At 48.8% G+C, this 21,601-nt stretch overlaps 2 protein-coding genes across 7 annotated transcripts in view; one reads left to right on the plus strand and one right to left on the minus strand.

Annotated features, from left to right (window-relative positions):
- Positions 1 to 5,433, minus strand: part of DNAJA3 (DnaJ heat shock protein family (Hsp40) member A3) — a 34,882-nt gene extending 29,449 nt beyond the window's left edge. For 2 of the 3 annotated variants that reach the window (XM_078074884.1, XM_036090960.2), the window contains exons 1-2: positions 5,183 to 5,433; positions 1,320 to 1,453 (exon numbers count right to left, since the gene is read on the minus strand). In XM_078074884.1, the coding sequence (XP_077931010.1) occupies positions 1,320 to 1,453; positions 5,183 to 5,393 (345 nt within the window). In that variant the 5' untranslated portion in view covers positions 5,394 to 5,433. The remainder of the gene's footprint in view (positions 1 to 1,319; positions 1,454 to 5,182) is intronic. The other variant, XM_036090965.2, reaches the window with a different exon arrangement.
- A 10,814-nt stretch (positions 5,434 to 16,247) lies between these two features.
- The window catches only part of CORO7 (coronin 7), a 57,904-nt gene continuing 52,550 nt past the window's right edge, over positions 16,248 to 21,601 (plus strand). For 2 of the 4 annotated variants that reach the window (XM_036090896.2, XM_078074886.1), the window contains exons 1-3: positions 16,248 to 16,407; positions 18,689 to 18,785; positions 19,877 to 19,951. In XM_036090896.2, coding sequence (XP_035946789.2) covers positions 16,348 to 16,407; positions 18,689 to 18,785; positions 19,877 to 19,951 — 232 coding nt within the window. In that variant the 5' untranslated portion in view covers positions 16,248 to 16,347. Of the gene's footprint in view, positions 16,408 to 16,671; positions 16,824 to 18,688; positions 18,786 to 19,876; positions 19,952 to 21,601 lie in introns of those variants that run through there. The other 2 variants (XM_078074887.1, XM_078074885.1) reach the window with 2 other exon arrangements.

Genomic DNA, 21,601 nt, shown 5'->3' on the forward strand with positions numbered 1-21,601 from the left:
TGGACAAAGAATCTGAATACAGGGGCGCCTGGGTGGCTCAGTCGTTAAGCGTCTGCCTTCGGCTCAGGTCACGATCTCTGGGTCCTGGGATCGAGCCCCGTGTCGGGCTCCCTGCTCTGCCGGAAGCCTGCTTCTCCCTCTCCCACTCCCCCTGCTTGTGTTCCCTCTCTCGCTGTCTCTCTCTCTGTCAAATAAATAAAAAAATTTAAAAAAAAAAAAAAAAAAAAAGAATCTGAATACATATACAGCAAATGGCCAATAAGCACATACAAAGATGCTCAACATCATCAGCGACCACAGAAAAGCAAATGAAAACCACAGTGAGACACCACTTCACACTCAGTAGAGTGGCTATAATCAAAAGGACAGACAAGGGGCGCGTGGGTGGCTCAGTCAGTTAAGCGTCTGCCTTCGGCTGAAGTCATGATCCCAGGGTCCTGGGATCGAGCCCCACATCGGGTTCCCTGCTCAGTGGGGAGCCTTCTTCTCCCTCTGCCTTTCCCCCTGGGCTTGTGCTCGCTCTCTCACTCGCTCACTCACTCTCTCTCAAAAAAATAAATAACATCTTTTAATTAAAAAAAAAAAAAAAAGGAAGGACAGACAAGAACAAGTGTTGCTGGGGATGCGGAGAAGTCGGAACCCTCCGATGGTGGGAATGTAAAATGGTGCAGCCATTTTGGAATAGTCCGGCAGTCCCTCAAAAGGTTAAACACGGATTTATCATGTGACCCAGCAATTCCACTCCTAGGTATATGAACATACTCACAAGAAATGAAAACATGGGTCTACACAAAACTTATACGTGGATGTTACCAGCAGCACTACTGATAAATAGAAAAAAAGGGGAAACAGGGCACCTGGGTGGCTTAGTCGGTTAAGCATCCAACTCTTGGTTTCAGCTCAGGTCATGATCTCAGGGTCGTGAGATCGAGCCCACGTCAAGCTCCACACTCAGCAGGGAGTCTGCTTGAGATCCTCTCTCTCCCTCTCCCTCTGCCCTTCCCTGCCACGTGCGCACACAGGCGTTCTCTCTCTCTAATAAATAACTCTTAAAAAAAAAAAAAAGACTTTAAAAAATAAATAAAAATAAATAAAAATAAAAATCTTTGGTTCTTCCTCTCTTTTTTTCTGAAGCATTAACAAGCAGGGCACTATGTGCTTGAGGAACAGTCCAGGAACACCCATTGTTCTCATCTCATTCTACACTGTCAGCCGCACGGGACCCATACGTATGGGTAGATACACCTCACTGGTGAGCAGACTAGACCAACAGCATCCCTTCTACAGTCTTGTCCCTAAAATCTGGCTTCCATACAGACCTGGTAATAGGCTTTCTTGATCTCCTTCTGGCTGGCATTTCGGGGCACTCCTAGTATCTGGTAATAATCCTCTTTGGCCAAAGGGGAGCTCGTGTGGAAGGAGGCAGTACAAACAAAAGGGTAACTTTTTAGTCCTAAAAAAGAAAAAAGGAAAGAAAATCACTCTGGGAATGTGCTCAACAAAAGGAAATTGTGAGTAAACAACCAGCCAGGTTATACCTGTGAAGGAACGGAGATCATAGCTTTGGAGTCAGCTTTCCTCCAAGCCCTCTGGAGACCAAACTCACTGCACTTCAAAAATGGCCAAGTGAAGGGGGGGGAAATCGGAGGGGGAGAAGAACCATGAGAGACGATGGACTCTGAAAAATAAACTGAGGGTTCTGGAGGGGAGGGGGGTGGGAGGATGGGTTAGCCTGGTGATGGGTATTGAGGAGGGCACGTTCTGCATGGAGCACTGGGTGTTATGCACAAACAATGAATCATGGAACACTATATCTAAAACTAATGATGTAATGTATGGGGATTAACATAACAATAAAAAAATTTAAAAAAAAATGGCCAAGGCCACTGTATATAATGAATATAAAACAAACACCACTGGGCAGGGCTGATTCTGCTGGATCACAATACAGTGAGGGGGTACCCTAATTACACCACCAAAGGAGCAGCACCCCAGATGCAGGCTATACCTGGGGGATGATTAAAAAGGGACCTTGTCCCACTGTTACACTACCCCAGCACCTGCCACATGCCAGGTATCTTCACATGCTTTGTCTCACTTAATGCTTAACAATTCCCCAGGTTCCTTCCCTTCACCATGCAACCTTGGGGATCTGCTTCTGGGGTGGTTCTCGGAGGGTGGTCCCTGGACCAGCAGCACCATCAGCTTGTTGGAAATGTCCATTTTCAGGCCCCACCCCAGACCTGAATCAGAAACTCTGGAGGTCCAGTAGGCTATGCTTAATTAGCCCTCCAAGTGATTCTGCCACATGCTCAATTTGAGGACCACTGTACTAAAGAAATGGTTCTTAGTGTTTCAAGTCACAGATCTAAGAGAATCTGATAAAAGTGCTGCCCCTCCCCTAAAAACAATACACCTATATAGACACACAGGGTTAAAAGGCGCTAGGCCTGAACCTGCTTACCCCAGAGCAGCTAATGGGTCAAAGCCCAAGACAGGCAGCCATATGTCCTTTCATGCTTCTGGCATCAGCACCAGGAGGACCAGCCACCAGCAGACACACTCTGCCCCACTCAACTGCCCTCGGGGCCTGTGGTAGAGAACTAAGCTGGACTGGTCTGTCACCAAGTGAAGCAGGGGAGCCACCCCACACCTTGAGCCCTGCCTAACCCCCAACACATCCTGTGACAAATGAAGATAGGCAGGGCAGGGCAGGGGGTGAAAGGGAGCCACATTAAGGCATAAGAGTTGCGACAACTCCAGGTTTCCAAGTCAGACTTCTGCCTACAGAGAAGCTTCTGGATTCACCATTCATTCATTCAGCAAATACTCACTGAGCATCTACTACTTGCCAGGCACTGGGTTCTGCTCCAGGAATAGGTAGCAGACCATTGAAAGGGAACTGCCCTTCTGAAGCTTACGTGTATTCAAGATCTTAACACTGTAGTAGGCACTGAGGACACAAGATGAAGAAAAAAGCCAAAGCCAAGGAGCTTACAGTCCTGCAGAAGAGTGTGGGAGGCAGTGTGCAAAGAGCTTTTAGTATACAAGGACATGCAGAGTCACAAAGAGTCACCTAATCAGGGTTTCTCAAACTCACATTGTTGATGATGGGACTGGATTCCTCCTGGTGGAGGGATTTTCCTATTGTTATGGGCTAATTCTGTCCTCTTCCCCCAATTCACATATTGAGGCCCTAATCCCCAGTGCCTCAAAATGTGATTGGAGGCAGGGTGTTTAAAGACAACCCTGCCAAAACACTGATCTTGGACTTCTAGCCTCTAGAACTGTGAGGATAAATGTGGTTCTTTGTTATGGCATCCCTGGCCAATTAAAATACCTGTATGTCAAAGGATGTTCAGTAGCACCCTGGCCAACTATTTATAAGTAGCACACTCTACTCCCCCTCTACCCCTGCCACACGCTGGCAACTAAAAATGTCTCCAGACAGGGGCGCCTGGGTGGCTCAGTCATTAAACATCTGCCTTCGGCTCAGGTCATGATCCCAGGGTCCTGGGATCGAGCCCCGCATCGGGCTCCCTGCTCCACGGGAAGCCTTCTTCTCCCTCTCCCACTCCCCCTGGTTATGTTCCCTCTCTCACTGTGTCTCTCTCTGTCAAATAAATAAATAAAATCTTAAAAAAAAAAAAAAAAAGTCTCCAGACATTGCCAAACGTCCTGTAGAGGGCAAAATCATCCCCAGTCGAGAACCACTGACGATCCAACTGAAAAAGTTCCAGACAGGCAGCTGCTGTTAAGCTGTAGAAATTAACCAGGCTAAGGAAAGGTTTGAATCCGCCCAGAATTACACCTACAGTCCTGATGTTATTTGAAACAGCTTCCCCTTTACTGCTCAAAAGTGCCTCATTTGGCTGCAAAATCATGTATCACCTTTGGTTCACAGGAAAGTCCTCGTGCATTTAGTAACTAGTGATGTAACTAGATTTTATGCATGTAGAGGGGTGGTTAGAGGTAATGATGCTGATGATGATTAATGAGGGCTAGGAATAAACTGAAGGGCCTTTGAGCTATGCTAAGGAGTCCGGATTTTATCATGCAGGCAATAGGGAGACACTGCAAGGGTTAAACGGAATCGATGGGCTTTCCATGAGAAAGCGCTAACAACAACAACAAACTGGAAGCCTGGGAGACCACTTAAGATTAATCTGAACACAAAACACAACCAGGGGTGTTGAGGCTATCCAGGAAGCAGGCAAGATCATCAGACAGGAGAATGACTAGGGAACACGACCAACAGCATAATTCAGACACATGGTTGGTTCAACGTTTCTTCCTTCCTTCTCTCACTATAATGGATGTCATCCAACACAGAACAGAACCATCAATGCTAAACACTTAGAGGCTTAATACATATTAATTCAGTAACGCCTCCAGAAATTAAGAAAGCTGGTTTTGAACCAAGGCTCCACCATCTTTCTGCTTTGTCACATTATACAAGCTGTTTAACATCTAGGCTTAAGTTTCTTTATCTATACAATGGAACAGCAACAGTGTCTATCACATGGAAATGATCCATGCCTGGTACATGGAAAGTGCTCAATAAATGTTAGTTTGTATTTTTATTACAATTACCCATTTAAGGACTTAGCAAAGACTGTTAAGTGTGCCCTTCAGTTAAAACCATGTGGTGGAAAGAGCTTAAGCTATTAAAGGACAGCCCTGGGTTTGGGACAACTCTTCTCATCTAGCTTTATGACCTCAGGTTCCCGTTCTTTAAAATGAGAATGACGACACCCTTCTTGCAAGATTGTTACCATCAAGCGAAATGGGTCACAAAATGCCTAACACCATAACAGGTGCTCACCGAAAAGTAATTACCTTCTCCCTTCCGGCCAGAAGGTGAAGGGAGAAGACGGGAACGGAATAGGGTAACGGAGCAGCGGCAGGCCGGAAAAAGGCTTCTAGAAATGTTGACAGAGAAGTGAAGGTTGTAGGCCTACGGAGCGTTTCACTACCGCCGCCGGGCTCCATGTAGCTCTCCCCTGTTCACGACTTCTGAGAAGCCATTTGGGCCTCTCTGCCTCCTGCTTGCCAGTCTCTCCAAGCAATTCCTCTTACAGGTCAGAAGACACCCTCCACCCCGCCACCCCCGCAGCCGGATCGAGCCACTCCCTTCCGGGCCTTAGAGCCCCCACACTCGGGCTCTGGAACCTGCCCTCACCTTTGAAGCTGACACCGGGTCTCAATGTCAGCAGCGCCCCGGAACCCCGAGCTCCCAAGGAAGGCGCGAAGGTAGTGACGTTCAGCTTGTGGCCCAGCGAAGCCCCCACCACGCCCCCCCTGGGCGGCCGGGCGCCTCTCCCCGCTGCAGCCGGCAGCCGGGGGGTCCCCACAGCCACCAGCAACCAGCGCGTGGAGCACCGCGCCGCCATCTTGGCCCAGGGACACGGCGCCTGCGCCACCCGGCTCAAGGAGGCCTCGCGAGGACAGCGCGCGGCCGCAGCGACGGAGCTTCCGGAGGCGGGGCCTGGTGCGCGCGCACGCACGAACACAGGCGTCACGCACGCGCAGTGGCACTCAATGCGTCTTTTTTGCCAACGCCGAAATGAGATTTGCTCTGAAGAGCGCAACTAGGTATACTGGCCCTGAAGAACCTCGTCATTCTGTGCTGGGTGGCAAGATTGTACCTTATCTGTGTAAAGACGTGTTTGAGGGTAGCCAGGTGTGACTGTTCTGAGGGTCTCGGCCAAGGGCGGGACTACAAATCCCGCCGTGCAATGCGGCCCTCAGTCGCGCGATCCCAGCATGCAGTGCGCGTCTTCCTCCGCCTGACCCGAAACTGAACAGGTTGCGTAAGTGTTACTCACCTTGTGTCCACGCGAGCGGCGGGGCCTTTGCCCTACTTCCAAAGCCTGGCCTCAGGCTCATCTTCTCTCTGGCTGATTCTTCACGGGGCGGACTTTAATCACTCGATTCTGTCCTAAGCGTGTTAGTCTGCTCCACATCTGTAATGAGCTTGACGGTCGCGGAGAGAAAGCCGAGCCCCGCACAAACCAATGTAATAAACGTTGTGAGCATCTACTATGCGGCACGCACGTTCTTCTAGACTTCTGGGGATACAACGATGAATGACATGCCATCCCTGCTCTGGGGGAGCAAACGATGAATCGAGAGAGACGGGGTCCTTAGCAACTAACCTAACATGACCAATGCTGTCGTCGATATAAAGTGTTAGAGGGGAGGAGTTTCTGAAACAAATTGGGGGGTCTGGAGGGTCAGGGAAGGCATCTGAGCGGTAACATTCCGGTTGGACTTTGATGGCAAGTGTGTCAGATAGAGGTGGAGGGGACAAGTATTCCAAGTAGCAGGAACTTCAGAAGCAGACGTCTTAGAGATGTAAAAGTGCCCAGTATGTTTAAGCCCTAAACTTCGGGTGTGTGACTGGAGATGAGGCTAGACAGGTAAACATGGCCTAGTAAGCCTTGCAAAGGAATTTCAACTTATACACACCCGACTGTCACCCCCAAACAATAAGAAGGGAACCCGAGGTTCACTGATGGGTTTAAGATGATGTGTGCTCCTTGCCCCTTCTGCCCATTGTACCCAAATTTTTGTGGATGTGGATGTTAATCTAGGTAATAGCCATAGCTTTCATTGATAAGATTCACCACAGGCTCTGATATTCAAAGAAGGTTTAAAAACCACTGGTCTAGGGGTGCCTGGGTGGCTCAGTTGGTTAGACGACTGCCTTCGGCTCAGGTCATGATCCTGGAGTCCCAGGATCGAGTCCTGCATCGGGCTCCCTGCTCAGCAGGGAGTCTGCTTCTCCCTCTGACCCTTCCCCCTCTCATGTGCTCTCTCTCTCTCTCTAATCCATCTCATCTGTTTATAACCTAAAAAAAAACAAAAACAAAAACAAAAAACCACTGGTCTAGGTGCGTGGGATTGAGCCCCAGGGCCCCTGCTCAGCGGGGAGTCTGCTCTCCCTCTCCCTCTACCTCTCCCCACCCCCACCCCCCCGCTTGTGCTCTCTCTCTCTCTCAAATGAATAACTAAAACCTTAAAAAGAAATAAAAAATGAAAACCACCAGTCTAATGAAAAAGTTACAAGACTATTGTAAAATGCAAGAAGTAGTTGAGAGTTTGTGCTAAGGAACCTAGAGAGGAGGCATTTTAGAGAAACAAGGCAGAGGTTGTCATGACATGGGATGTGAAGAAAAGAGTTTATTTAATATGTTCAACGAATATTTAAATGTCTTCAGCATAGTGGTTAAGAGTATGGGCCTTGGAGTCAGATAGTTTGGAGCTGAATCCCAGCCCTGCCACTTACCAGCTGTGTGTCCTGGGGCAACTTCCTTTACCTCTCTGTGCCTCAGTTTCCTTTCTCTAAAATGGGGACATAATGGTAACTACCTCAAAGGATCATCTGAGGAATGAGTGAGATAATCCACATAAAGTCTTCATACAGTATTTGGCATGGAGTAAGTACTCAATATATGTTAGCCCTATGTGCCAGGCCCTGTGCTAAGCACTGGGAATACCAAGCACTTGCCCACAGGAAGCCCAAAACCTAGGGGGAAAGAGTGGGTGAGGGTGCTGGGTGAGAAGTACAACTTTCAGGAATAAACGCGGACAAGAGGCAAAGGGACTTTCATTTACCACCTCAGAGTGAGTTAGGAACTAGTGGAGGGCTCACTAATATGAAAACTTTGTCAGCTTTGTAACTTCCTCATATTTTTGGTATTTTAGTTTCCCCCCCATCTATTTCCCCATAATGATTAACAGTAAAAAAAAAAAATCACACTAAAAGGGGGAGTGTGTTTTAGTTTTAGGGGATAGCAGGAAGGCTGATTGCCGGGGAGCCCGCATTCCCTCTCAGGAAGTAGAGAACCCCCAGGAAATGGAGGGGGTGCCGGTGACTACTGAAGGAGAGAAAGATGGGTTTGGGGAGCCACCAGAAAGACGCCCCAATGAGATCAGCCTAGGCATGTATGAGGTCCCTTTCCCTGCTAGTCACTACAGAGAAGCAGGAGATGATACAATTAGTAAACATGGGTAAGTTACAAAGCTGTGGAAATCTTCACAGCAGAGGTCCTTGATCCATGGTACCTGAATTACCTTGATTGGATAGATGGTTGGGGGGACAATGAATAAGCTTCTTTCTGCTCCCCTAACGCCAAGCTGAAAAACCCAGGGAAGGAGCTGGTTTGGGGAGAAAGATGAGTCACTGTTGTTTGGACTCATCATGCTTGAGATGTCTGTGGGACCAATTTCAGACTTGGTGGCTAGGGAGAGATCTGAAAAATTCAGCTGTGTTAAGAACATTCTCTTTTCGGGGCGCCTGGGTGGCTCAGTCGTTAAGCGTCTGCCTTCGGCTCAGGTCATGATCCCAGGATCGAGCCCCGCATCGGGCTCCCTGCTCTGCGGGAAGCCTGCTTCTCCCTCTCCACTCCCCCTGCTTGTGTTCCCTCTCTCGCTGTGTCTCTTTCTGTCAAAGGAATGAATAAAATCTTAAAAAAAAAAAAAACATTCTCTTTCCAATTTACAAAGAGCTTTGTCATATTTTCTATTTTGATCACAATCCTGTGAGGTAAAGCAAAGACTATTCCTGTACTTAGAAATGGACTCCCTCCCCCGCCACATCCCCTACACACAACAAAATCAGCTCTGAAAGATACAAAACTCGTCCAAAGTCACAGAGCTAGTGTGTGTGGGTGAGCCAAGATCCATACCCAGGCCCCCTAACAAAACCCAGAGCTCTTCCCTTTAAACCATGCACCTTCCTGTCATTGTGATCAGTAGTTCCTAGTCAGATAGCCCTTACTAGTTTAGAGTACTTTCTCACGCTGAATTTCCTCTGCTTCTCACAACAAAAGGGAGGCATGGGCAAGTATTTATTACCACCCCACCTACAGAATGTTTCCCTGCCTTCCAAAGACTTCAACTGTGACAGGACACAAAATGACCCATCCCAGGCTTGTTGCCAAAAACTGGGAGGAGCACACGGGCCACATCTACCCACATTCCCCCAGGCAGAATGTGTCATGTGTCCATCACCCACTGTCCCCCCTTCAGTCTAAAGCCAAAAACTTTAGCTTTAAGGAGAAGCAAATGTTACTTGCAAAAGGCACACAGGCTCACAAGCATCTCCCCCTCTGCACTTGTCATTTCACTGTTCCACGGGGCCCTTTCCCTCTCTCCTGAGGCAGTGAGATCAGCGAGGGCTAGTAGGGAGGTTTTGTTTTGTTTTGTTTTTAAGTTGATTATTTAAGCAGTCTCTACACCCAATGTGGGGCTCGACTCCTGACCCCAAGATCAAGAGTCACGCTTTTCAGACAGACAGCCAGGCGCCCCAATAGGGAATTTTAAGTATGGTCTAGTCCGTGATTTCCTGCAGACACTGACCATCCAAGCCCACAGTGGGACTAGCTGAGTCCATGGCTATCCAATGGGATGGCTGTTCCCCTCCCCAAGTGAGTGAGGATCCCTTCTAGGGAAGACAGAGAGGCCTGAGCCAGTCTCTGCAGAGACAATAAAAGACAGCTGTTTCTCTAGTTGTAGCATTTCCTTTCCTCCCCAAGCGACTATAGGACAATTCCAAGGGGGTGTGGGATGTGTGACCCAGATGTTCCCCGGCATGAATGACATCTGCCGTGGGAGCAGTTCCCTACAGAACAAGGAGACAAACTGTCTTCGCCTTGATTCCCTGTGTGTTCCCCAGTGGGACCTCTGTGCTAATGATTTCCTAAATGTCCCTTTAAATAAACCACAGGTGTCTGGCTCACAGCTAAATATTCTTCTGCCCAAAAGAGGCTTAAGCTTAAGTGATGTTTCACAAACCTAAAAAAATGAAAGGAATTCTTTTTTTTTTTTTAAGATTTTATTTATTTATTTATTTGCCAGAGAGAGACAGCAAGAGAGAGAACACAAGCAGGGGGAGTGGGAGAGGGAGCAGCAACTCAGGTCATGATCCTGGGGTCCTGGGATTGAGTCCTGCATTGGGCTCCCTGCTTAGTGGTGAGTCTGCTTCTCCCTCTACTCCCCGCCCCTGCTCGTGATCTCTCTCTCTCTCTCTCAGTCTCTCTGTCTCAAATAAAATCTTTTAAATCAAAACAAATCACTAGGTGTAGTAAAACTTCAGAGCCCTAGGAACATGTGGGTACGCCTCCATTTGAGAAACAACAAAATAATAACGCAAGGTGCTCTGACATGCTGGGATGGGATACGGAGCGTTTTTCCCAATTTTTGAAATGTATTTTGTTGCATAATTGTTTTCTGTGCTGAGAACTACAAGCACTTTTCTGCACCACCTCCTGAAATGAACAAGGCAGGGCTTAAGGTATGAAATTTTTTTTTAATGTTTTCAATGTGCATCTTTTTTAAAAAAAATAGAGTTTATTTATTTGACAGACAGAGAGAGAGAAAACAAGCAGGGGGAGCAGCAGGCAGAGGGAGAGGAAGAAGCAGGCTCCCTACTGAGCAAGGAACCCAATGCAGGGCTTGATCCCAGGACCCCGGGAACATGACCTGAGCCCAAGGCAGCTGCTTCACCAACTGAGACCTCAGGTGTCCTCAACGTGCATCTTAAACAGTCATTTCAGGGGCAGATTACTAAATCTAAGGAATTTGTTGTTGTCACTGAATCCATCCATCCCTCTCTTTTTTTTTTTTTTAGGTTGTTTTTTTTTTTTTTTGACAGAGAGAGAGACAGCCAGAGAGGGAACACAAGCAGGGGGAGTGGGAGACGGAGAAGCAGGCTTCCCGCCGAGCAGGGAGCTCAATGCGGGGCTCGATCCCAGGACCCTGAGATTATGACCTGAGCTGAAGGCAGACACTTAACCGACTGAGCCACCCAGGCGCCCCCATCCATCCCTCTCTTGCAAAAATTGACTTGTGGAAACCACTAACTTCACAGAAGATTAAGAGAACATCAAGATGGAAACTTCTTTTCTTTGGCATCACAGTTTAAAATAAGGATGCAGCGGGGCGCCCGGGTGGCTCAGTCGTTAAGCGTCTGCCTTTGGCTCAGATCATGGTCCCAGGGTCCTGGGATCGAGCCCCACATCGGGCTCCCTGCTCGGCAGATAGCCTGCTTCTCCCTCTCCGACTCCCCCTGCTTGTGTTCCCTCTCTTGCTGTCTCTCTGTCTCTGTCAAATAAAATCTTAAAAAAATAAATAAATAAATAAAATAAAATAAAATAAGGATGCAGCCTGAGGCTCTTTTAACGTTTTTGTGCCTTTTTTTTCCTTCCCAATTTTTTCCTTGTTGCCCTCTTCTTTCCCGCTAATATCCTTTCAGGTACATAAAGTGTTTTGTTTTCTAGAAGGAGAACTTCACTACAATGGATTCCTAAATTCCTGTTTGCTAGTAATTATTCTTGGAAACAGTACTTGTGAAATGTAAATCATCCTGGCCCCAAGTTAACCAGACATCCTTGTTTTGCTGGAATTTGATCCACCTTTTGATAAACTGTCCTTTAGGGTAGAGAGAGGTCTTCCAGTGTCCTTGTAGAAACAGCCAAGTGGAGTCACTAGGAGTATAAAGAAAAAGGCTGGTAATTTATAGGCTCATGGGACTGCAAGGCATCTTGGAGGCTGTCAGTTCAACCTCTCAATTCACAATTTATTCCGCTCAAGCGTGCAGCAGCCTTCGAGTGCTGAGCTCTCTACCAGAATCACTCTCTCCATCTATAATAGATCTGGGAATGCATGAGATGGCAAGTCTCTGGGCCTTGATGTTTTTCTCTTCCTTCTCCTTGCTGTGGAGCTTGGGTTGGTGGCTGTGGGAATGGGAAAGCTTACATTCTTCTACTCTGTTTCCATCAACCCTCAGTTTAGGGAAATACAATCACATGACTCAACATAGCCAGGGGCATGGCATGGTTCATTTCTCTCCTGGGAGAGAAGGTCAGAGGTCAGAAGCTTAGGTGCCAGGGCCAGGCAGGTAAAGGGTGGGTGGAGTAGTGGCATATAGGCTGAGGGATCAGTAGGAGTGTGGTGAATGGGAAAACATGCAATGATGGTGGCAGGTGGTACTCAGTGGGCCCATTTCAGCCATGTGGGGATGTGGACCTAGCCTTGCCAAATCTTTCCATTTTTCCAGAGAGGCTGAAATCCGAACTTTTAGGAAATTTACCAGTTTTTAAAACATCATGTGAACCAACTAAAATATATCTGTGAATCAGATTTGGCCCACAACATGACCATTTATTACCTCTGGGGGTTAAAGACTTTTCTGACTTGCCCATTTAGGCCCATCTGACATAATGATAAATTAAAACAAAGCAAAACAAAAACAAACTCAGGGATAACAATGACGTGACATCAAGCAAATTTGGAAGGTTTACATGAACCTTTGCTGTAGATGTATAGTTAATTTATATTTTAAAAAAAATTAGGGGCATCTGGATGGCTCAGCTGGTTAAGCATCCAACTTTGGCTCAGGTCATAATCTCAGGGTCCTGGGACTGAGCCCGGTGTGGAGCTCCGCGTCGAGCCCCTGTCAGGCTCCATGCTCAGCGGAGAGTCTGCTTAAGGATTCTCTTCCTCTACCCCTACCCCCGCTCATGCTCTCTCTCGCAAATAAATGGATAAAATCTTTTAAAAAAAATTATTGTGGGAAAATGCACATAACATAAAATCCCCTTGGCCCCTGCAATTCTACTTTCTGTCTCTATGATTTTGCCTAGTCTAACTACCTCATATAAGTGGAATCATACATTATTTGTCCTTTTGTAACTGACTTATTTCACTTGGCACAACATCCTTAAGATTCATCCATGTTGGGGCGCCTGGGTGGCTCAGTCGTTAAGCATCTGCCTTCGGCTCAGGTCATGATCTCAGGATCCTGGGATCGAGCCCCGCATCGGGCTCCCTGCTCCACGGGAAGCCTGCTTCTCCCTCCCGCACTCCCCCTGCTTGTGTTCCTGCTTTCTCTCTCTCTGTCAAATAAATAAATAAAATCTTAAAAAAAAAAAGATTCATCCATGTTGTAGCAGGGGTCAGAACTTCCTTCCTTTTTGAAGCTGAGTAAAATCCCATTGTATGTATAGACCACATTTTGCTTATCCATTCATCTGTCGATGGACAATGGGTTGCTTCCATGTTTTAGCTTGTGAATAAGGCTGCTATGAACACAGTTGTACAAGTATGTCTTCCTGACCCTGCTTTCAATTATTTGGGGTATATACCCAGAAGTGGAATTGTTGGATCATATGATAATTCTATTTTTAATTTTTTGAGGAACTACCATACTGTTTTCCACAGCAGCTGCATCATTTTACATTCTCATCAACAGTGCACAAAGGTTCCAATTACTCTACATCTTCACCAACACCTGTTATTTTCTGGGGGTTTTGTTGGTAGTAACCATCCTGTTGGGTGTTAAGTGGTATCATAATACTTTTGATCTCTCTAATGGCTAGTGATGTTGAGCGTCTTTTCATACCCTTAATGGCCATTGGTATATCTTCTTTGGAGCAATGTCTATCCAAGACTTTTGCCAATTAAAAAAAATATATTTTATTTATGTATTGGGGAGGGCATGAGCAGGGGAAGGGGCAGAGGGAGAAGGAGAAGCAGACTCCCTGCTGAGTGTGGAGCCAGACACGGGGCTTGATGCAGGGCTTGATTCCTGGACCCTGAGATCATGACCCGAGCTGAAGTCAGACGCCTAACCAACTGAGCCACTGAGGCACCCCAGAAATTTGCCAATTTTTAATTTAAGTGGTTTGTTTTTGTTGTTGTTGTTAACTTTTAGGAATTCTCTATTATATTCTCCATATGAGTCCCTTATAACTCACACATATGATTTGTAAATATTTTCTCCCATTCTGTGGACTGCCTTTTTATTCTGTTGATGATGTCTTTTGAGGAACAGATTTTTAAAATTCTTCATGGTTTATTTATTTCTTTTTTGCCTGGATCTTTTGGTGTCATATAAAAAAAATCATTGCCAAATCCAGTGTTGTGAAGCTTTTGCTCTATGTTTTCCCTCTAAGATTTTTATAGTTTTAGATCTATAGTTGATTTACATGTGAATTGCAATGCATAATGTCTGAATGTCCCCCTCCTGGGAGGTTATAAGTCAAATATTGTTGATACAAGAAGAGATTACTGCATACCATAGAGTTAAACAATCTATAGTAACGGGTGGTATTAAACTATTAATAATTGTAATTCTAAAAGCAATATCTGGTATGGAGGAACCTCAAAAAAATATAAGTACTCTATCATCCAGTAATCCCACTTCTAGGTATATATCCAAAAGAATTGAAAGCAGGACCTTAAAGAGAGATTTGCACATCCACGTTCATAGCAGCATCATTCACTCTAACCAAAAGGTGAGAGAACCCAATGGCTGTCGATGGACAAACAAAATGTGGTATATCAATGGTATATATTATGTGGTGCATATAGTGGTATAATAGACTTAACAAGGATGGAAATCCTAAAAAAATAATAATAATAAAAAGGGGCCACCTGGCTGGCTCAGTCAGTAGAGCGTGTGACTCTTGATCTCCTGGTTGTGAGTTCAAGCCCCACATTGGGCATAGAGCTTACTTAGGGGGAAAAAAAAACGGAAGGAAATACTGTCACATGCTACAAATGGAAGAACCTAAGGACATTATGCTAAATAAAATAAAGGACAAATCGCATACAACTCCACTTACATGAGATAACAAAAGTAGTCAGACTACGCGCTCCTGACTGCCTCAGAGGAGCATTCGACTCTTGATCTCCGGGTTATGAGTTTGAGCCCCATGTTGAGTGTAGAGAGTATTTAAAAATGAAATCTTAAAAAGTAAGTGAATAAATAAAGTAGTCAAACTAATAGAAAGTAGAATGGTGGTTACCAGGGGCTGGTGGGAAGGAGAAATGAAGAGCTGTTGTTTGATGGGTATAGAGTCTCAGTATTGCATGAAAAGGTTCTGGATACCTGTTGCCCAACACTGTGAATGTCCCTAACACTACTGGACTCGACACTTAAAAATGGTAAATCTTATATGTTTCTTTACCACAATTTTTTGGGGAAAAGAAGCAATATTGGCAGTAATCGAACACCACAACCAACACGAGACAATACTGCAGATTCTGCTGGAATTCCAGAGTCTGAAGAGTAGGCTTCCTGGAAAAGCTGTATCCAGGGGCTGCTGGACTGCTTAGAATTCCAAATCCCAGGCCTCAGTCAACTCCACTGACATCCTACTTTTAATTTATGGACATCAAAGTCTCTCTTAACTCACCTGGTAGGATACAGGTAGGAAGTAGCCTTTTAGACGTCACAGTTTATTTGAGAAAACTGAAAAAAAGAACTTGCATCTAGGCGGCCCTTGGTGCCCTCCACCACTGCAAGCCTTCAGAATCGCCCTGCAGGCACGTACCTCAGCACAGGCTGTCCTCTGCCACAGACTCTGGAAATTTTTTCAGCAGTCATTCGCATTCCTCAGATCAAAGTCCCTTTTCCAGACACGCCTGAGCAGGCGTCCTGCCTGTTCTCAAGCAGAAAGCCTATTCCGGAGTTCGTCTCCAAAGCAAAGAGAAATGGTTGTGGAATGAAGCTGTTCTCTTCCTGAGTTGTTTGGGGACTAAGCAAGTCATTGGTGGGGCTCTGAAAGGTCTTCTCCATTTCTCTCACTTTTCTCCCTTTCCGTTTACCTCTAAATCATACTTGCAGGTGTCGGTCCTGCCCCACGGCGCCCAAGGCCTGCAGCCAAGACATGCCCTAATGCGGGGATGCTGAAGGCCGCATCCCTGCCCTCGAGCCCACCTGGCTTAAGCAGGACGGGTGCGACGCGGAGGCGCTAGATTAAGCCCCGCGACAGGGATATGCGTCAGACCTGAGCGCCCCTTCCTTCCCCCGCTGCCACCCGCTATCTGTGTGACCGCGGCCAGCGGCTCCTCTGTCCTGAGCGCGGTCCCTGTCTCCGAAATGGAGCTAGTCCACTTCCGCCCCCTCTCCCCCCCGGGTAGGCCGCGCCCGGCACGCTGGAGAGCCTCCCCGAGAAAAATGCCTGACTGCAAAACCGGGACTGTGCCCCCAGCCACCGCGCGAACCCCTCAGGGTCGGGGGCGGACAGCGCGCCGCACGTGACCTCCCCGCCCGCGCGGCCAGCCCGCCGGCATCGGGGCGTGGCCTCGCCGGGCGGCCTCGCGGCGATTGGTCGGGGGGACGGGGCCGGCGGCGCTCGCGCCGGAGGAGAGATGCCCGGGGCGGGGCCCAGTGGGCCGGAGCGGGCTGCGATTGGCCGGGGGCGTGCCGGGGCGTGGCCGCGAGCGGCCGCGAGCGGGTGGGGCCGGAGGCGGCGGGAGTCGCGGCTGCTGTCCGTGCACCTGAGAGCCGACGCCCGGGTCTTCGAAGCTGCGCCCGCAGCAGTCCCCGTCGCCATGAGCCGCTTCAAGGTGTCCAAGTTCCGACACACGGAGGCCCGGCCGTCCCGCCGCGAGGTGAGCCCTGCCCGCGGGTCCCCGCGCCCCCGCCCCTCCCCCGGACCCCACGCGGGAACCCCCCGAGCCCGCCTGCCCCGGGGCGCCCCCTTCAGGCCCGGGCCCCGTGTCCCGGCTGTTCCGTCGCACCCGGAGGACAGAATCTGGCGCTCCCTGGCCGGGTCTCTCTCTGGCCGCCCCATGAGCGCCGCGGTCCGCGGGCTCGCCCGCCTCGCCCCGGGACCCCCGAAGCTGTGCAGCCCGCCCGGCCGGGCCGAGGCTTGAGGCCTGCAAGGCTGCCTGCCTTTTCGGCTTCCGGTCGGCCTCGCCGGAGACCGCGGCTCGGGCTCTGCTGGCACCAGCTCCTCCCTGCCGCCCCGATCGGCCCTGCCCGGGGCTGGGGTGTGGGAGAGATGCCTCCCTCTCCGCTGGCCTTGGTGAGTCCGGGTGTGTCAGCTGAAGAGCGGGAGCCCCTCAGACAGAGGCGCGCCCCTCCCTCGGGTTTCCGCCGGCGCTTCCTTCTCTCGCGGCTGGCGCAAGAGCAGCTCTTCTCTTACTGGGGTGATGCTGCCAGGGGATGGGTGGGGTCTGGGGAGGCCCGAGGAGGTGGAGCCCAGAGGAAGAGCTGAGCCAGGTGTTGGGGGGCGCCTCGGACCCCCGAAAGGGCAGCCGGCTTGATGAGGGGTGTGCTTCAGAGATGATGCCAGTCCTGGTCTGCTGCTCCCAATGTTATTTGGAAGGCAGGCTTAGGAACTGACTTCTAGTAGCCCCATCAGGAGCAAACGCATAGCAGGGTAGCCTGGGGCAGCAGCCCAATTTTCATCCTTTGGACAGTATTTCCTCTCTACTTCCGTGTGCTCCTGGAACCACAACTATGAACACCACAGCACTTTCCTTCCTCTGTACTGCTTACAGTCTTGTGAGGGAGACATACAGCAAGCAGACAGGCCTGCAAGGGCACTGCAAGTTTTAGTAAGTGCCCTGAAGAACACACAGGAAAGGCTGGAATGGAGATGGAGGGGAATGGCCACATGCAGGTTAATCTCCATAGAGTGGTCAGGGAAGGCTGCAGGGAGGAGGTGACATTTAAGCTGAGGTCAGGAAGGTGAGAAGCAGCCAGCTACAAGAAGAGTGGGGTGGGAAAGAGCCTGGTGGAGGAATGAAAAGTGGGCCAGAGTGGATGGAGGGCAGTGATGGGGAAGCAGGGTGTCAGGTGAGTCCAGAGAGGTCCTGCAGAGCCCAAGGGCCACAGGAAGAAGTTGGGTTTTTTCTGAGTGCAGTGGGGAGCCATTGCACTAAAAGGTTGAAAGCAAAGCAAGAGGTGGAGAGGTGCTCAGATTTGCATTAATACTGTCTTTCTGAGTGGAGTAAGCACTCCTTGAATGGATCTGGAGTATACTTGATGGGCCTTGGGGCTTGTCCCAGGTGGGCTTTAGTCCAGCAAGGTAAACAGACAGGCACGGGACGAGGGATTACAGAGAGAGCTTTAAAAACAGTTTAGGTTAGGGAGATGGGAGGACAGGTGATCTGTTCTCCTTTTCAAAGATATTTCCTGTCACTCTATTTGTACATTAAACATGAAATAATGCAAGATGATAACACAGGTGAAAATTGAAATAGAAACTTGCATGGAGGAGGCGGTTTCCGGTGCACTGTGGGTGGGTAGGTTGGGAAACAAGGGTGTTCAATTTTCAGGCGGCAGGGATGAGTGTGACACAGTGCTTTGATACCAAGAGAGAAAACGTTTGGACCTTGCTGATCTTAGTTTCAGAAAGAATGCTCCTTTGCTCCTCCGTATGTGGGGGTGTTAACATTATTGCCTTTTCTCAGGGGTACATTGTTCATCTTTCTCTGAGACTTTGTGGAGGAGAGGCCTTGATTCTTCCCCTTTCTGAGCTTGAGTGTTTTTCTCCTGGGGCTTGCAAGGAGACCCCTATACTTGGTAGAGGCCTTCAGCGGTGCCTTGGAGGAAGTTGAGTCTGTCTTTTGTTTTAGGTGCTCACTTCTGCTTTCTCTGCTTCTCTCTCTCCCTTTAAAAAGAAACAACCCCCTGGCCTTTTGACTTCATTTATCCTGAGCTTCCCTTCTGGCAGTCTTCTCCCCCTTATTAGAGAACCGATTTAATAGACCAAATTACCCCCTTATGACTTAGGTTATCATTTCAATAATATTTTGAATATCCTAAGGGAGTGCGTGAGTGGGGACAGGGTTAGATCCAAAGGAATGCATTTCTAATGGAGCAGCCCCTGCTTTAGTTATGAGCAGAGACCTGGCCGTCACAATTCTTATTCTTTATTTTCAGGCCTGGATCAGTGACATTCGACCAGGAACCACACCCTCATGTGGGAACCATATCAAATCCAGCTGCCACTTGATTGCATTTAACTCTGACCGTCCAGGTAGGGAGGTGGACATGGATGTGGATGGAGATTCAGACATTGTCACCCTAATTAGGATGGGGCGGAAGGACAGGCTCATTTCAGGCTGGAGGCTTGGGGGCTCCTCGTGGGGCTCAGAGGTCAGCACCATGTAGGGCCTTACACCCCTATAAACTGGTTAATGTGCGATGATCAGATTGGTTTTGATTAGGGAATGTGTGTATACTTTGTATAAACCACACTGGCTGTGGGTTTGTTTTTTTTTTTTTAAGATTTTATTTATTTATTTGAGAGAGAGAGTGCAAGTGGGAGGGGCGGAGGGAGAGAGAGAGAGAATGTCAAGCAGACCACACTGAGCATGGAGTCTGATGTGGGGCTCGATCCCAGGACCCTGAGATCATGACCTGAGCCGAAACCAAGAGTCAGATGCTTGACTGACTGCGCCACCCAGGCGCCTCTGGCTATGGTTTTTAAGTGATTGGCCAGGAAGACAAGGAGAGGACTGTCCCGTTTGTTTTTAGCTGTCCCCATGTGCTATCTACTCCTCATCTGGAGGTCTGGGATTGGCTGGGGTCAATAAGAACACCCAAGATTTGAAAAGTTCCCGTGTTAGTGGGGACTTTTTTGGTTGCTAGTGATAACTCGGACCTCAAACTGACTTAAACAAAACTTGGTTACTTCCTTGGCTGGTATAAGTAAGACGTCCAGAGGCTTTAGGCAGAGCTGTATCCAGAGGCTCACACATGCCATTGGCCCTGACCTGTGTCCTGTCCTTCAGCTCAGCTGCCCTTGGGTGATGGCTTCTTTCTCAGGTAAAGCTGGGAAAAGTGGCCACTGGTGGCCCAAAGCTGACCTCATACGACCCACAATGCCAGAAAGAGACAACCTCTTTCTCCAGTATCTTCTGTACATCTGATGTCACAGCAGGTTCTTTTGTAGGGTAAGAAAATAATCTTGGACCAATCACTGTGTCCCGAGAGGTATTATTTTATGATTGGTGGAGGCTCTGGGAAGGTCCAAGGCTGAGCTTTTGGGTCTCGTGTCCTCTGGGAGCCCTGGGCAGCAAATGGTTCCCATTGGGACTGAAGTCAGAGCCCCCGTGTGTTTGACAGGTGTGCTGGGCATCGTGCCTCTGGAAGGCCAAGGAGAGGACAAGAGACAGGTGACCTACCTTGGCTGCCATTCAGGTGAGTGGAGACTGGACCCAGGAAGTCTAGAACTTGCTCCTCCCTCCCTGGGTATAGGGATTCATACTCACCGGGTTCCACAGTCTCATGGCTTGCCAGGTTCCTCCTGTTGTCCTCGCTATACCTTCGCACAGCGAAAGCTATATTGGAAAGCTGGGTCCTGGTTGAGAATTGCACTTGGGCAGAGAGAGGAGAAGCTGAGTGCTCCAGATCGTCCAACTGAGAGGGGGGGATGTGCCCTGGCCAGCACCAGGCTCCAGGCTGGTGCCGTGGAGTCCACTGTGGAGGACTCAGTCCTATGGGGTTCTTAGTCCCGCGACCTCTTCTGGAGCCCAGCAGACCACCCTTCACCACCAGGCCTCCTCCCCAGCCAGGCTGCTCAACGCCCTTCAAGGAGGGGGCTGGCTGGGCTTCAGGGCTGGAGACGGGCCCTCACAAAGAGAGCTTTTGTGTGCTGCAGCTGCTTCTGGGGGCTCCCGGCAGCCCGCCTGGCAGCCCGCCCGCTCCCAGGGAACAGTTCGCTCTCCCTGGCCAGCTGCTGCAGCTGCGGGCCAGCCCGTCGGGCTTGCCTTCCTGGCCGCCTGTTGGGTGGCCTTGGGGGAGGGAAGGGGTCTGACCCTTGGTCCCCGGTCTGAGTGTGCAGCTCAGTGTAGGGGTCCAGGTGATGAGAACAGAAGCCAATAGAGTAACAGAGGTGAAGACCAGTCAAGAGCTCTTTATGTGCTGAGAACGTTGTCTACGCTTTCTCATCTTATTCCTTCTTAAAGCCTTTTACAACTTTATTGAGGCATCATTTATATACCATTAATATGACTTGTTTTGAGTGAGGGATTTGATGACTCTTATGGAAGTGACAGAGTTGGGTATCCAAAACCCAATTTTAGAACATTTCCCCAGAGGATCCTCATGCGCCTTTGTGGTTAATCCATTTCCACCTCCGGCACCGAAGCCTCAGGCACTGGTTGATCTGCTTTCTGCCTCTGCTGCCAGGGTCTGCAAGCTACTGTCCCAGCCACATCTGGCCGGCTGCCTGTCTTGGTAAATAGCATTTTTTGGGACACAGCCACGCCTCTTCATTGACATTCAGCCTGTGACTGCTTTCTCCCAGCAACCACAGAGTTGAGGAGGTGTGACAGAGACCATAAGGTCCCCAAGCCCTCAAGTATTTACCGTCTTACCCTTTTGCAGCAAACGTTTGCCAGCTACAGCCCGGCCTTTTCTGGATGTTTCGCATAAATGGAATGATACCACACATAGTCGTTCAAATCTGGCTTCTTTCACTTAGCGTAACATTTGAGATTAATTTTTGTTGTAACAGGTGGTAGGAGTCTGCTTTTTTTATCCACTCTTACTCTTTTTTTTTTAAAGATTTTATTTATTTATTTGAGACAGAGATAAAAGGAGAGAGAACATGAGAGGGGGGAGGGTCAGAGGGAGAAGCAGACTTCCCAGCGAGCAGGGAGCCTGATGCAGGGCTCAATCCTGGGACTCCAGGATCATGACCTGAGCTGAAGGCAGTTGCTTAACCAACTGAGCCACCCAGGCGCCCTCTTACACCTTTTTGAAGAAAATTTTTAAATGACCCATTTTTTAGCTAACAAAACTAAGGCTCAAAGAGATTAGGAGCCTACCAACACTGGACTTGGAACT

Source organism: Halichoerus grypus, chromosome 6 (assembly GCF_964656455.1).
Source record: "Halichoerus grypus chromosome 6, mHalGry1.hap1.1, whole genome shotgun sequence".
NCBI lineage: Eukaryota > Metazoa > Chordata > Mammalia > Carnivora > Phocidae > Halichoerus > Halichoerus grypus.